At 47.5% G+C, this 15,892-nt stretch overlaps 1 protein-coding gene across 1 annotated transcript; it reads left to right on the top strand.

Moving 5' to 3' along the window:
• Positions 1 to 6,828: 6,828 nt before the first annotated feature.
• Positions 6,829 to 9,231, top strand: FRAT2 (FRAT regulator of WNT signaling pathway 2). Its single transcript, XM_019953176.2, has one exon. The coding sequence runs from the start codon at positions 7,159 to 7,161 to the stop codon at positions 7,846 to 7,848; it is 690 nt and encodes a 229-aa protein (XP_019808735.2). The 5' UTR covers positions 6,829 to 7,158; the 3' UTR covers positions 7,849 to 9,231.
• Positions 9,232 to 15,892: the final 6,661 nt, after the last annotated feature.

Below are 15,892 nucleotides of genomic sequence, written 5' to 3'. Positions count from 1 at the left end.
GGCAGATTGCTCCTTTTATTTCTTATTTTTATTTTTTGTATACGTGTATGCATTTATTTATTTTAGTTGTGCTGCATGGCATGGTTCCACCACCAGGGCCGCAGCAGTGCCGAGTGCTAATCTCTGAACTACCAGGGAATTTACCAGATTGCTCTTTTTAAAATGCAAATCAGGTCTCGTGGCCCACCTGTGCTCACAACCCACCCAGTGCTTACCTCTGCAGCTCAAACTGCACCCCATCCTTCACATACCCCATTTTGTGCCTCCTCTAGACACTGGCCCAGCCATATTTGAGCTTTTTCAAGTTGCTTAGAGGTGCTACTCTCTTCTCTTCTCTCTTCCCTGTTAACCCTTCCCCATCCCTGTTACTTAGTGTTATGCTGGATGCTGTCACAAATCTCAAACTTTTCAGCACTTAACACAAAAAGTGGTTTTCAAGTTCTCATGAAAAGCTAAACATTTGGTGTTCCTATATGTTGGGTGATCAGGTTGGGGGCGGGGTTGCCATTTTCCACGTGTGGCTTCCAAGATTGCCCTGGGCATTGACACCGCTGTGAGTACAGTGGGAAAGAGCATTGGATGAGCACCTGAAGAGGTTTTTATGGATCAGCACGCATTGTTTCTGCTCAGGTTTCACTGACTAGAACTCAGCCACGTGGCCACAGTTAGCTGCAAGCGAGTTTGGAAAACATATTCTAGCTGTATTCCCAGGGAAGAAGGAATGGGTTTTTGTGAACATGCTGCAACAGCATCCTTGAGGCATCAGTCTGGGTCACTTTTGTAGAAAGTAATTCCTAACTCATTGAGTGGGTTGAATGGCTCCTTGATTGAACCATCACACTTGGTACTCAATCCTTTTATGACCCATGTTTAAGGTAGGATACAATAATTGTTTATTTATACATTTTTCTGCATTAGACTGTGCATTGGTTTCCTATTGTTTCTTAACAAATTACCATAAATTTAGAAGCTTAAAACAACACACACTTATTATCTTACTGTTGAAAATCCCATGGATGGAGGAGCCTGGTAGCCTGCAGTCCATGGAGTCTCGAAGAGTCAGACATGACTGAGAGACTTCACTTTCACTTTTCACTTTCATGCATTGGAGAAGGAAATGGCAACCCACTCCAGTGTTCTTGCCTGGAGAATCCCAGGGACGGGGGAGCCTGGTGGGCTGCCGTCTATGGGGTCACACAGAGTCGGACACGACTGAAGCAACTTAGCAGCAGCAGCAGAGGTCAGGAGCCTGAAGTGGGTCTTACTGGGTTAAAGTCAAGGTGTCAGCAGGGCTGTGTTCTTTTCCGGAGGTTGTAGGGGAGGAACTGTCTCCTCTCCTTTTCCAGCTTCTAGGGGCTGCCTACATTCCTTGGCCCATGGCCCCTTCCATCTTCAAAGCAATCACAACATTCTACCTTTAATTCTACCATCACATCTTCTCTGACCCACCTGCTTCCCTCTTCTTTTAAAAAAATTCTTTTTCATTGATGGTAGCTGGGCATGGACATTCTCTAGTTGCAGTGAGCAGGGGCTACTCTCTAGTTGAAGTGCTCAGGCGTCCCACGACAGCGGCTTCTCCTGTTATGGAGCACGAGCTCTAGGGCACTTGGGTTCAGTAGTTGTGGCTCATGGGCTTAGTTGCCCCATGACAGGTAGAATCTTCCTGGACCAAAGATCAAACCCATGTCCCCTGCATTGGCAGGCAGATTCTTGGTCTAACCACTGGACCACCAGGGAAGTCCCGTCATCCTCTTGTGATTACATTGGGCCCATCTGGACAATCCAGGATAAACTGCCCAATTCAAGAGTCCCTTAATCCCATCTGCAGAGTCCCTTTTGCCATGTAAGATAACATATTCACAAGCTCCAGAGCTCAGATCGTGGACATTTTTGAAGGGCCATTATTTTTCCCACCACAGGGTGTTAGGCTCTGTAAGGACACTATGCAGGTACCCTTCGATGTGCTGGGTGATGGAATGAAGGGAAGTCACAGCCTGCTGAGCTCCAGGCTGTGGTGACCCTGCCAGGATCTCCCTCACCCCACTCCCTGCTGGTCTCTCACGCAACCAGCAGCCCAACCATCATCTTTCCTACTTCCCCATATGTGATTTACAGAGAATGTACAGGGCATGTCTTTCATGTCCCAAGGCAAATTTTTGAAAATCAATTTTATTGTGGTATAATTGTGTGTGCGTACATGCTGTCGCTCAGTTGTGTCCAACTCTTTGTAATCCTAAGGACTGTATCCAGCCGGGCTCCTCTGTCTATGGGATTTTCCAGGCAAGAATACTGGAATGGGTTACCATTTCCTTTTCCAGGGGATTTTCCAAACCCAGGGATCAAACCTTGGCCTCCTGTGTCCCCTGCATTGTAGGTGGATTCTTTACTGCTGAGCCATCAGTGAAGCCCTATAATATAATTAATTCACTCATTTAAAAAGTCCACTGGGTTTCTTTTTTTTCCCCACACCACGGCATGTGGGAATCTTAGTTCCCCTACCAGGATTGAACCTGTGGCCCTTGCAGTGGAAACTCAGAGTCTTAATAACTGGATGACCAGGGAAGTCCCTGTCCATTGAATTTTGACAAGTATATATATACCCATGCAACCACCACCATAATTAATATATGGTATGTGTGTTTACAGTTTGTTTTGCTATTTTGGTGTACAGTTCTAAGATCTGTGCAGATGTGTGTAACCATTACTGCAATTAGGACATTGAGCAGTTCCATCGGCCCCCAAAATTCCCCCGTGCTCGCTTTTGTAGTCACAGCCTTCCCTCTACCAACTTAACCTTTGGCAATCACTGATCTGCTATCTGAGCCGATGGTTTTGCCCAAGGCAATTTCTAATCATGATTACCTAGGTAGACATTTTATTAAAAATAATTGCAACCTACACCAACCTATGCCCTTAGCACAGAGAAGACAGGATGGAAAAGATGACTGAAGATATTCATCAGGACTAGCGGGGTCCCCTGGCTGCCTCTGGACTAGTTTCTGCTTGCTTGCCAAAGGAAGTCAATGACCCTGTTTACCTCCGTCAGAAAATCACACAGCAGGAGTGAGGGAATCAGCTGATTTGGCATTTTCAATGGACTTCAAAGTTGAAAAAGATCTGTGGCCTGCACTGGAAGGATGGTGAAGACGAGATAACTTCACATCCGCTAGTAGGCTGCGGTTACAATTACAGAGAAAGAACTAGATCAAGTACCAGATACAACACAGACTTTGTCTTATTGAGGTGATGTGCACATAACATAAAATTAGCTATTTCGAAGTATACAATTCAGTGACGTTGAATATACCCACAGAGTTGTGCAACCTCTACTATCAAGTTCCAAAATCTTTTCAGCACTCCAAAAGGTAACCTCGCACCCTTTAGCAGTCTTGCCCCAGGCCTAAGCAGCCACCAACCTGCTTTCTGCCTCTGTGGGTTTACCTCTTCTGGATATTTCCTGTAAGTGGAATCCCAATACACCACCTTGTGTTTCTGGCTTCTCTCACTTCGAGTAATGTTTTTGAGCATAATGTAGCACATCATCACTTCCTTTCTTCTTACGGCTGAGTAATATTCCATTGTGTGGCTACACTGTTTAACTAGTCATCCATTAATGGACCACAGCACAGAACTTGCTTTTTTTAGGCTTAAACATCTCTAAAACTATTTCTGCTTCTCAGAGCTTCATTCCAATATCACCCCCAGGGTCATGCGATGAGTTTTCCCATACACATTCTTATGTAATGTAACAATTTTGTAAAGAAGGGATCACCCTCCGTTTTACAGATTCACAATCTGAGGCACAGAAGGATGAAGTGGCTGGATGCAGGTGGGATTCCAAGCCTATAGTCCCTCTCTCTTCATCCCTGCTGGCGTCTCTGAGTGCAGACGACTGAAAACAAAGTCCATGTGGAAAGCAAACTCCTTGTGAAGAATTTCAATGCAGTCTAAACAAATGCAGAAAATCCTTGAATTCTGTGTCCTTCCACGGGTGATGCTGAATACCCTCCATGTCTCTTTCCAGGCAGACGGCCAGCGTGCCAGGCACACAGCTCTCATCGTTTCCCTTTCTGATACCCTCTCATTACTTTTAATTGCATCTGAGTCTCTCTAGCATCTTGTATTTTGATTCCTAATCCAGGGCATTTCTCTGCCTCCCACTGATCCAGCATCGCACTTTCCTCTCTCAGAGCTCTCCAGAGAAGTGCCCCCAGGAAAATGGAGTTGGTCTCCAGTAATGAATTCCTCTCTATAATGAATAGTATAATATCCGAGTCCCGGCATATTTACATAGCAATCTCCACACAAAAGCAACATTACAAAGGGAAGATTTTTAAAAGAATGCCATCTCAGCTCTATTTCCTATAGTACTAAGAGCACTGTGGGAATTACCCTGACAAGAAGACAAAAAACGACTTCCAGGGATGCTGGGTTAGAGACAATAGCTACACCAGCTCCATTAATGTTTAAAGTCAATGGAGCATAAAACTGCTTTTCTCTACTTACAGGCAGGCATCATCTTACAGAGAGGAAGGAAAAAAATTTACCATTTAACTCTGCTGAAATCCATAAGACCTCCCCTAATTTTCATTCCCCTTGAAATTCTCTCTAGTAAGTGTCATCAGAATGAAAATGAGACTCCTCTCTCTCTGGGGACAACGGCTTTCAGTTTGCATCCATAAAGTATATGAAGAGCCCTCCACAGAGATGCAGGAGGAAGTCTGCACGTTGGGAAAGGATCTGTCACCAAAACCTGCAGAACTAGTTGTGGGGTCACAGCTTGGGATTTGGGAGGCTTTGGACTGACTTCAAGCAATCCTAGGTCCCATAAGCAGAAGGCAGAATTCAGGGACCAGTCAAGTTCAAGGAAGTAATGCCTTGGGGGTACATTTTACTTAGTGGGCTGCAAGGGGGGAAATTTTACGTGAATGTATTAGCTGTTACCCTGAGGGAATGGCTGGAGTTAAACCAGACCTCTGTTAGTAAACCACTGGACCTAATCCCACATTACTTTGGTAATGCCTGACAAAGCCTGTTCCCATTATCTCATTTGATCCTGAAAGCAATCCTCAGGGGGAGGCAGGGCCAGGATTATTTTTTTTTTCCATTTTAGAAGTGTTTTCACTTGTAAACTGATTTGCCAGAAGCCACACACCCAGAGGTGGCAGGAATTTCAGGTCTTTTTTTCAACTGATCATAATATTCCCAGTCACCCCCAACCTTACAGCCTTCAGCTTACCCAGCAGCTGGGAGCTTATCAGGGAAGAGCTTGTATCTATAGTACCCAAACACCTCTGGCCCAGTGAAGAAATATAGCCCTGCCTGTATTCAGCTGTGCCTGCAGCCTCCGGGTGGGAGGGTGTGGCATCATATTATCTCCCCACACTAGTAACCAAAATTAATCCAGATGGATTTGAAAAAAATCAAGACACTAGGAAAATCTCAGGAAAACAGAACTGAATATTTAATAACTTTCTGGAGGCCAGACTCTAAATTTAGCATTGTAGTAAAAGTTTCAAAGGAAGGGACTTTATATAGATATGACTATTTTAAAAGTTTAAGTTTTAGTGAAAAGTAAAAAACTGCACAGGGCCAACAAAAACGGAAGAAAGAGTCACAGCAAAATATGAAAGAGAAGAGTTAGTTTCTGGTACGTAGAGGAGTTATGCAAATACAAAAAAAAAAAAAAAAAAAAAACTCAATAGGAAAAACTTATGAGACAACTATTCCCCCCAAAAAGAAGTACGTTGGTTAACATTTAGAAAACTCCTCTACCTAAGTAAGATCAAATAAATACAGAAATAAGTTATCCATATCACTTACAAAACCAGAAAAAAAGTAACTATAATACTCGTAAAGGCACGGTGAATACCATATGCTTACAACATGAATGACGGGAGAATAAATTTACCCAACTGTTGGAAGGAAAGCAATTTGGTACATTTATCAGAAACCTTAAAATATCCATATCCTTTGACCTGAATTTCCATTCCTGGCAATATGTTCTTAGGAGAGAATCAACACACAAAAAATTTCTGCGCACAAAAATGTTAATCACATACTTATTTACAACAGTGAAAGAAGGTAAACAGCAAACGTTAAAAGAGTTGTTTAATAATTCATGGCACAGTCATTTAATAGAAACTTACGTAATCATTAAATGTTAAAGCGCAAGCAATAACACGAACACCGTTTATGGTGTAATGCTAGTGGGAAAGTGAATAACGTATACGAATGGCTGTTTGCATAACACTTTTAATAGAAAAAGGCTGGAAAAGAAAAATTCTAATATGTAAACCATGTTTGAGTTCTATGATTAGAGTTTTTTTTTTCTATTGCCCTATATTTCTATTTAAATCTTTTTTTTTTTTTTTTAATGAACAAAGTCAGTTCTTTAGCCACACGCTGGTGCGTCTTTCTCTAGCGCTGTGCCTGAGGGCCGGAAGCCTGGGCGGAGGGGGTAAGCTCACAGACCCCACCTCAGGTCGATTAGGCCCGCCAATGCGACGTCGCCCTCCCTAGCCCCAATTTCCCCAGCCCCACCCTTTCCGAGCCGGCTGATCGCAGGGCCCGCCCCTCCCCCACCACTCCGGGTTCGGGTGACTGCGGGAGCGCGGGGGTGGAGCAGGGCAGGCCCTAGCCGTGCTGACACGTGGGGAGGGAGGAAGCGTCCGAGGAGGAGGGCTTGGGTGTGTGGGTAGGTGTGTCCGTGAGTGGGAGAATCCAATACAGGCCGCCTCAAGAGTCTTCATTTTCTTGTGCTGCTGATCGGGCCGGGGAAGTACGAAGTTCTCCCCACTTCCGGAATCCCCTCCTAGGCAGACACCGAGCGCAGACACAAGAAGGCTCCGGCTGCGTCCCTGCCCTTCCCGCGACTGCTCGCGCCGGGCCGCCTCCTCGCGTTTCCCCCCCTCCCCGGCGCGGTGGTAGGGCCCGGCGGCGACGTCACCCATTGTTTACAAATCAACCCGAGCCAGTAGGATTCCGGCTCGCGCGGCTGCAGGCGCGCGGCGTGAGTGCCTGGCGGGCTCCGGTTACCTCCTCGGCCTCGGCTTTGGCCTCAGCACCGCGCCCGGCTCCGCCACGGCACACCGAGCCCCCGGGACAGCCGAGCCGCCAGCGACTCCCGCACAGCTCCGGGTGCCGGCGCGGGGGGCCATGCCGTGCCGGAGGGAGGAGGAAGAGGAAGCCGGCGAGGAAGAGGAGGAGGAGGAGGACAGCATCCTACTGCTGGAACAGTCGGTGACTGTGGGCGGCTCGGTTGAGGTAGACCGGCTGGTGGCCCAGATAGGCGAGACGCTGCAGCTGGACGCGGCGCAGGACCGCCCTGCCTCCGCGTGTGCGCCCCCGGGGCCGCCACTGCAGCCCCCGCGGCCCCCGGCGGCGGTGAGAGCGGACAAGGCCCGGGCCCCAGCGCAGCCGCTGCTTCTACCGGCCGTGTCGGTCGAGGCTGGGGGCCCGGCGCCCTCGGGGGCCTTGCGCTGCGCCCTCGGGGACCGCGGCCGCGTGCGGGGCCGGGCTGCGCCCTACTTTGTGGCGGAGCTCGCCACTGGAGCCAGTACATTACCCGGGCCGTGCCGGCGAGGATGGCTGCGGGGCGCTGTCACCTCCCGCCGCTTGCCACAGCGACGATGGCCCCCAGCTGGGGCGCGCGCCAACGACGACGACCCGCACCGGCTTCTGCAGCAGTTGGTGCTCTCGGGGAACCTCATCAAGGAGGCCGTGCGGAGGCTCCAGCGAGCAGTCGCCGCGGTGGCAGCCACAGGCCCCGCGGGTCCCGCCGGACCGGGGGCCAGCCGCAGCCGACCGGATCCTGTCTCCCTTCAACCCTCCGGCGCTTTGCACTGACCCAGGGCCCCTGGAGGAAGGAAAAGAAGCTGCTGCGCGGACCCTACGGCGTCCTACTTACCCCAACCTTGAGCTGAAGCCGCCGTTGCCGTTTTTGGAGCGATCGCCTAGACTGCAAGGAGGCGCGTGGGGAGAGACCTCAAGCCGAGAAGTTAGTGGCCCCGGCGAGGCTGTCGGAGAAAACTTGAGCATGGAGAAATACGCGGGCCTGGGCGCGTTCGTGTCGCGTGAGAATTAACCCCGGCCCCAGGGACCTGGGACAAAACTGGGAGACTATGGCAGCTATTTGCATCAACTTGTACCTGACTTAACCCTTGGGGATGTCGTGTGCTAGGATTGTTTAAAGATTCGGCTTCAAGGGGCGAGAATCGTGAGGGCTTTATAACAATACTTGAAAACTGATGACTCGAATACATTTTCTTTATTTTCCGGTGGAGGAGCTTAGTGAAAATGGTGCTACAATCGCTGTGCAAAGAAATTCCAGAGAAAAGAATGTAAAAGCTTGGTGGTGGGTGGGTGGGTTGGGATGCCAGCCCCCTTACTCTCCCATCCTCATCCGGTGACTGACTGACGTGGGAGATGGGAACTCCAGTTGTCTGGGGCAGGGAGGTGGAGAATTTTGAAGGTGGGTCGACTTGGATGTGGACTTTTAAATGCCTTGACCTTGCCACCTGTGATTCAAGGTCATGGTGTGCTGTAGGTGGAAGACTGTGGGGTTCCTGGGAAAGCTAACTCACCCCTGTGTCTGTCTTTTCTTTTGTTCCAAGAAGAGTCCTGTTTATGCTTTGCTACCTCTTGGAGCGGACATACAGATGTAAGGAGAATTACTTGTTTTTTTTCCGTGCTTTCTTTCTATCCAGAACTCCTCCTGCGAGGCCACTCTTAGCCATGCCCTGAGTTTTCTCAGAGACAGTCATAAACAATCCTTGAGTCTCTCCTGTCCTCCTGCCTGGCCTTTCTTCTTCCACCCTTTCTGATGTGCACTGCATGGATGAGACCCTGGCTGTTTGTCTGCTCTATTTTGGCCCTCCGTGGAGCCATGAGCCTGAGTCTCTGAGGGTCCTCGCCTCTCTGTTTCCTCTAGGCACCAGCTTTTTGTGAGTGACAGAAACCGTGTTTTAAATGTGACTCTCCAAGAGGAGAAACTGCTGGCTTTACCCATATGAAACTTAGGAAACTTGAGGGCGCTTTAAATAAGGTGCCACCTCCAAACTTTAAGGGAGCTAAACTAACTTTTTTAAAAAAGATTCAATGGCTTGCTCATCCTTCAGATGTAGCTGTTGACGTACACTTCGCACCGGAGTGTCTGAAATTGTGGTGGTCCTGATTTCTAGGATTTCTTAATTAAAATGTCTGCTGAATAAATTGGGTTTTTGTTTTGGAGCATGGTTTGGCTTTTTGGTGGAAGGCGGGGGGAAAGAAAAGCACATAGGTGACACCTTTCCTAATGAAGTTATAATGGAGAGGCCCTTGGGGGGGTCGAGGTGGGAGGTGGAGACTGGTGGAGCTGCAGTCCAAGAGTGCTTCTGGGTCGATAATCCACAAGACACAAAAATTCAGTCCAGGTTTTAGAAAACATGCTAGGTGGGCTTTCAACTCCTTTTGTGGAATCAAAACATAGTCCAGAAACTTTCTAGGCTGGAGGGAGGACAGAGGCCAAGTGATTTGCTGTACCTGAAAGAGGGTGGAGGAAGGTGAGTTTTCTGAATTTTTTGTGTTTGAAGAATGGGGAGGGTATAGACAGAGCCTCACTATTTTCATCTTTGAGACTTGACCCAGTCTTGAGCTGTGGCCTAGAGAATTCTGACAATAGGGTTTTATAGCAATGTCCTTGGTAGTTGGTGTGGTTTGAGCAGGCAGAGTTCAATTCATGAAAGTGGCCCTCCTGGATCCCCTGCTGTCCATCCCATCTTCCCCTGGCATGGGCCCCCTTCCCCCAAGAAAGCCTTACTTGGTACAGCCCAGCTCTGCTAACTCGCCCCAGGGGCACCTGTCCTGCCCAGCATTTCCCACATGGGCTGCAGGGGAAGGCTAGTGCTCAGTGACTCAGTTTGACTCAGCCCTGCTGCTCGCCATGTGTGTCATACCAGGTAAGTGACAGCTCTGCATTTTTCTTCTCTCATTTATAAAACAGTACTGCTAAGTGTAATGAGGACCTGAGATGTCTGGAACACTTAAGGGCTGAAGAAATGATAACTGTTGATTCTTATCACCACTGCGCCTTCTTCTTTCAGCAGGCCCCTGTTTGTCTCTTCAATGTCCTCCACATGTCCTAACACTTAAGACACCCCTTGATCTCCACTGTGATCATTGCCACCTCTTTTGCTTCCGTATTTTTTAAGTCCCTTTTCCTGAACGCCTTCTAGAAGGCCACCTCCACACACCTTCCAAATGATCTGTCTCTGCTATTATCATTACGGGGGTTGGGACTTGACACATGTACCAGGTACTGTTCGTTACGTCACGGCTTTATTCGTTATGATGTAGGCACTATTTTCTCCATTTTATAAATGAAGACACTGAGGTCCAGGAGATTAAGTGATTTGCTGAAGTCACCACCTTTTAATAAGGAGCTGGGGTTTGAACCTAGGCACTCTGGCTCTAGGTTCTCCTGCTGTCCTTAATCAGGGCGTCCAGTCATGTGGTGTACTACCTCCACAAGATGTTTTTGACGGCATTTTCTCCCATGTTGGATTTATTAAATTCTTAAGAGCCTTGAGAATTTAAGCCTTAAGAACCTTGACCCAATAAATACCTCAACCCTGCAGCATCACCATTCTCACAGAGTTTTCTTGCAGGCCAGCCACATACATGCAAGGCGCTAGGGATCTGGGATGATGCAAGGTTTCAGACATCCTGAAAGAGCCTGCAAACAGGTTTGGGGCTGAGACCTTCACATAAGTTAATAGGAATTGCGTTAAGAGAGGCACAGATAACCAATGGTAAATGGCTGCTCTTTTTAGAACCTTCTGTCTTCTGTAAGATGAGGGCATAAGGCCAAGATGGTGAGGTCTCACCCGATGCAACTGTCTTCTGCATCTGCAGCATGGCCTGGAATGAAGTTAGACTGGTGACTGGACCAAAGGACCTGAACGTCTACAGGCCCTGACAAAGCAAGGTAGAGGAGGAAACCGCCCCATTCATGCAGATCTCTGCCAGGGACCTTTAACAAGATGGCCCTTCACTGTTGACACTGGGAGAGGTAGGAATCGGGGGTGGTAGAACAGAATCTGAACTCATGGCTCTTAAGTCAAATCTCTTAACCTCCTTTCTGAGCCTACCCACACTTTTCCTCCTGAACCTCAGCCCCAGCTACTGATCAACCATTTGCAAAGGCTGTAGAGAGCTGAGTCCTGGCTCTGGGCCTGGGAAAGGGTCTCTGTGCAAAGGAGGCAATGGCCGTTTCACGTGTTGCAGCTTGGGCTAGCCCATTCCTAGTACTTGGCCCAGGGGTGATTGTGGCTGGCATATTCCCAGTCCCTAGGAATAGGTAGAACTAAGGACATGGACATGGGGCAGAGCTGAGACAATTCTATCTGCTCAAGGAGCCGAGGCCTAGGTTTCCCTGGTAACATTCTGCAAATCTTGAGTCCAGAAGGACAAGGGCAATAGGGAAGTTGTAAGAAGCTGGTTGTGTGAGTGTGTGGTGGGGGGTTGGGGTTGATTAGGCGTTTCATGTGGGAAGTTACAGCAACAGCAGCCCGCTGCCTCATCTATGATTAGGAGTTGGAAGAGCGATCAGGGCTGAAGATAAAAACTAGGTGCTTAGTGCTAGGATGGGTGGATGGAGCCTGGGAGACACTGTCGGTTGGGAAGGAAGAACACCAACCAGTATACATAGCACTTACCAAGTGCCAGACTCTGTTCTAAGCACTTTACAAAGATGAAGAGTAGAACCTAGAGGCCAAGGGAGGCTAAAGGGTGAACTGTAAGGGATAGTTGGGTGTGTTATCTGCATACATGCACAGGTGCACACACAGAAACACATGCAGAGCTATAGGTACGTGATCTCTATATACCTTCCATGGTCAGGTCCAGAGTATGTGGAATCAGATCTTGCTCAGTGGCCTTCACTATCTTTCTTTAATCCTGAAGTTATTCCACTTCTCCTTATCAGCACCATTAAGCAGTGTGTTTTGAACATCTACACTGTGAATCCTTGCCCTGCTTAACCCTGCTGAAGAGAAGTCCTATTTATGGTGAATTTGGAGAAAGGTGGTGATGTCTCTGGTGTCAGGGGAAGATTTTCAGGAAAACCTTGGAAACCGAATCTAATTCAGACAGTAAAACAGAAATGGGCAAAAGGTAGGGCAAAGGTAACAAGGTGATAACCAGCTTGTCATTCTTTTTTAACCCACCCAAATCAATAAGTCAAACAAACTCCCTGAACAGCCTATCAATGGGGGGTGGTGAATTTTACCTCCTGTGAGTCAGTTGAGGAGGGGGAGTAGTTAATAAGCTCCTTGATATCAGATTTAGATTTCATTCTGCTGTAGCATATGGTACAGAGAAGAAAGACTCGTTCACACAAAAACATATCCAGTTTCAACAGCCAACTGGTCCCCAGCCTCTCTGTGGTAGGATAGTGTGTGACTTAAGAGTGCTATCACAGGGGACATCCTCCTCTAAGGTCCCCTAAGCCCTGCTCTTCAAACCTACGCAGACTGAGCACCCCATCCCTTCCTATCTCCTTTAGAAGCCTCATCCTTTATAGCGTCTTCCCTTTAGTTCCTTCCTTTCCATGTCTTCTATCTGCATTTGGACGAGTGCAGGTCTTCCCTGCTTTAGCAAACCTTCCCTTGATTCTCATTTCCCTTTTTAGTTGCTGTCTGTCTTACTTCATCCTCTCCAAACTCCAGACACCACAATTCGTCGTCTGTGCTCCAAGCACTCTCTTAGCCTCCACAAGTCTGTTGAAATTGCCCATTTGTTTGCTTTGCAAATATTTACTGAATGCCAATACCCAGGTGTTGTTACTAAATGCAGCTATGTTTCAGGCAGTGGCCTAAACATTTTTACTATCATTAACTCAATGAATCCTCCCAACCCAATGAGGCAGGGACTTTATTATTATCAGACTTGGAGGTGAGAGAGGTGAAGTAATCTGCCCATGATCACAAGAAGGAGCTTTAAAAAAAAAAACAAAAAAAACTAGGATTGTGACCCAGGCAGAGACTTCATTTTAACAGCTACCTGCTACTGTGCTGAAGGCTATGCGTTTTCTTTCTGAAATGTGTCCCTTCTTGTCTTTTCCTTTCTCTCTGAGCCCAGACCCTTATCTCTTGTTGCCTGGATGCTATATAGGCATCCAACCGACAGTAAAGGCTCCCTCTCCACCCCAGTCCTTCCCCCACATTGTGTCGCCTGATAATCTGCCTGAAACTTGTCAGTCCTGCTGTCAAAGAATAAAGTAATCTCTTTGGAAAAAGAAGACATTCACATATGAGCCCCTGAGATAACCCTATAATGACAGTAAATAAAATGAAGAGTGAGAACAAGATGAACTTGAAGATCACCCCCTGTTGAAGACATTGCCTTTTTCTCAGTACAAATTGTAGGTGGGAGTGGACAGGGCAGGCACGAAGACCTTCAGCTGAGCGCTGAATTTGAATTAGAAGGGTTTCTGATAGGAATGGTTGGGAAGATCCTCTGAAGAAGGGAAGGGTTATCCACTCCAGTAGTCTTGCCTGGAGAGTCCCATGGACAGAGGAGCCTGGCAGGCTACAGTCCATGGGGTCACAAAGATTTGGGCACAGCGGAGCGACTCACACTTTCACTGATGGGAATGGAGGATTTAAGCATCTGTGTCCTCTAGATGCTCTGCCCACAAACCCTTTCCTTTGTTAACATTCCCTACTGCCCCTACTGTACAGGTCTCAGTCCTGAGCTGTTTTCAAGTTTCCATTTGAAGAAGACCTCCACCCTCTTCCGATTAAATCTCTTCTAGGCAATGGCAACCCACTCCAGTACTCTCGCCTGGAAAATCCCATGGACGGAAGAGCCTGGTAGGCTGCAGTCCATGGGGTCGCTAAGAGTCAGACACGACTGAGTGACTTCACTTTCACTTTTCCTTTCATGCATTGAGTAGGAAATGGCAATCCACTCCAGTGTTCTTGCCTGGAGAATCCCAGGGACGGGGGAGCCTGGTGGGCTGCCATCTATGGGGTTGCACAGAGTCGGACATGACTGAAGTGACTTAGCAGCAGCAGCAGCAGCAGACAAGTATTCCCTTCCTTACCCTGCCCCAGTTTCAATCCCTGGATTGGGAAGATCCCCTGGAGAAAGAAATGGCAACCCACTCCAGTCTTCTTGGCTGGGAAATCCCATGGACAGAGGAGCTTGGCAAGCTACTGTCCGCAGGGACGCAGAGTCAGACACAACTGAATGACTAAACCTACCCACCTACCTACCTACACTTCCTTTAGCACTTTATGCAACAGGAGTGCATGTTTAAGAAACGTCTTATCCTCGGATTAGATCAATGCCTTTGAAGAAACAGATTGAAGAAGTCACTGAGAGGCAAGATTTTTCCACAAAAGACTTAAAGTAGTAATCTTAATGGAGTAGCTTCCAGGAATGATGTTTTGCTATTAGAGTGAAATTAGAGATCTAATTTCACCTTCACTCAGTTCTTCAAGGCAGGGGCTTTTTTTTTTTTTTTTTTTTACTTTTATTTATTTGGCTGCACTGGGTCTTAGTTGCAGCACACCAGATCTTTTAGTTGCAGCACATGGGATCTAGTTCCCTGACCAGGGATCGAACTCAGGCTCCCTGCATTGGGAGTGTGGAGTCTTAGCCACTGGACCATCAGGGACATCCCAGTGTAGGTGCTCTTCTTACCCCATTATGCATATGAGTTAATGGAGATGACTGAGGTTAAGGATCCTGTCTGAAATCACACCCTAGCAATGCAGAGCTGCCTGCACAGCCCACGCTCTTATCTATTACACCTCCTGGGAAACACTGTTATGGGCAGGTCATTTGTTCTGTCTTCAGTTATGGTTGGAAAACCAGGAGGAAGCGCTGCATGGGAGAGTTTTGCTGCTTTGCCTGCACCAGTGTCCTCAGTGTTCAAATGGAGTGTACCTCAGAGGGGAAACCTCTCTGTGCTTCCATCTCTAAATGAGGCTGTAGCACTAGACCACTGAACGCTGAGCTCTGCCGGGGCTGACATTCTGTGATTACTGAGCATTGTGGAAGGGTGTGTGTGGTGGGGAGCTAATTGAGTGAGTTAGTAATTTGGTTGCCAGGGTAACTCTTTCCTGATTGGAAGGAAGGGATCACAGGGTTTGACACAGACTTTGCTGGATAGGAAAGTGGTGTCTGATGTACTCTCCATGTTTCTGCTTCTGAGCTGGAAAAGGAAAGAGCAAAAAAATGGTAAAATTGAATTCAAATATTGTAGCATTTATACCTAATTTAGAATGAAATCTTGGGGTGGCAGACTTTGGAGTTATTTGTGAAGTATGGCTTTCTTTTCTCCAAGTCACTTATTTGTCAATTTCTGTGTTTTAGTTTATTTAGTATTTTTTTTTTCATTGAGTTTATAGCTTTGGTCTTTTATCTTACCCAGGCTGTTTTCTGTGGACAGCCGTCTTCATAGGATGCTGAACGTGAGAAAATGGTTACCGCATACCTAGCTTTCCCTAGCTCGGCCTAGGTATCTGGGGCATGGTTTTCCATGATTCCAGTGGCAGGATCATCACGTTGGACAGCTGCAGGGGTGTCATCACATTATTGTATATGTAAGTAGTTGCGCAGTGAACAGTATCGGACTGTGTGTGATAGCATCAGGCTATTGGAAAGAGGACTGAACTGGGAACCCAAAGACCTGGTTTCTAGATTCTGTCAGATATTGGACTTTGTAAATGACTTTCTAGGTCATTCTGCCTTGCCCCCTTCCAACTATTTTTCCACCTATGCCACTCAGTCGTGTCTGACTCTTTGTGACCCCATGGACTGTAACCTGTCAGGCTCCTCTGTCCATGGGATTTCCTAGGCAAGAAGAATACTGGAGTGAGTTGCCAATTTCCTTCTCCAGCGG

Source organism: Bos indicus, chromosome 26 (genome assembly GCF_029378745.1).
Source record: "Bos indicus isolate NIAB-ARS_2022 breed Sahiwal x Tharparkar chromosome 26, NIAB-ARS_B.indTharparkar_mat_pri_1.0, whole genome shotgun sequence".
Taxonomy (NCBI): domain Eukaryota; kingdom Metazoa; phylum Chordata; class Mammalia; order Artiodactyla; family Bovidae; genus Bos; species Bos indicus.
Note: the sequence above shows the minus strand (reverse complement) of the source record. Positions and strands in the feature narration are given on the sequence as shown.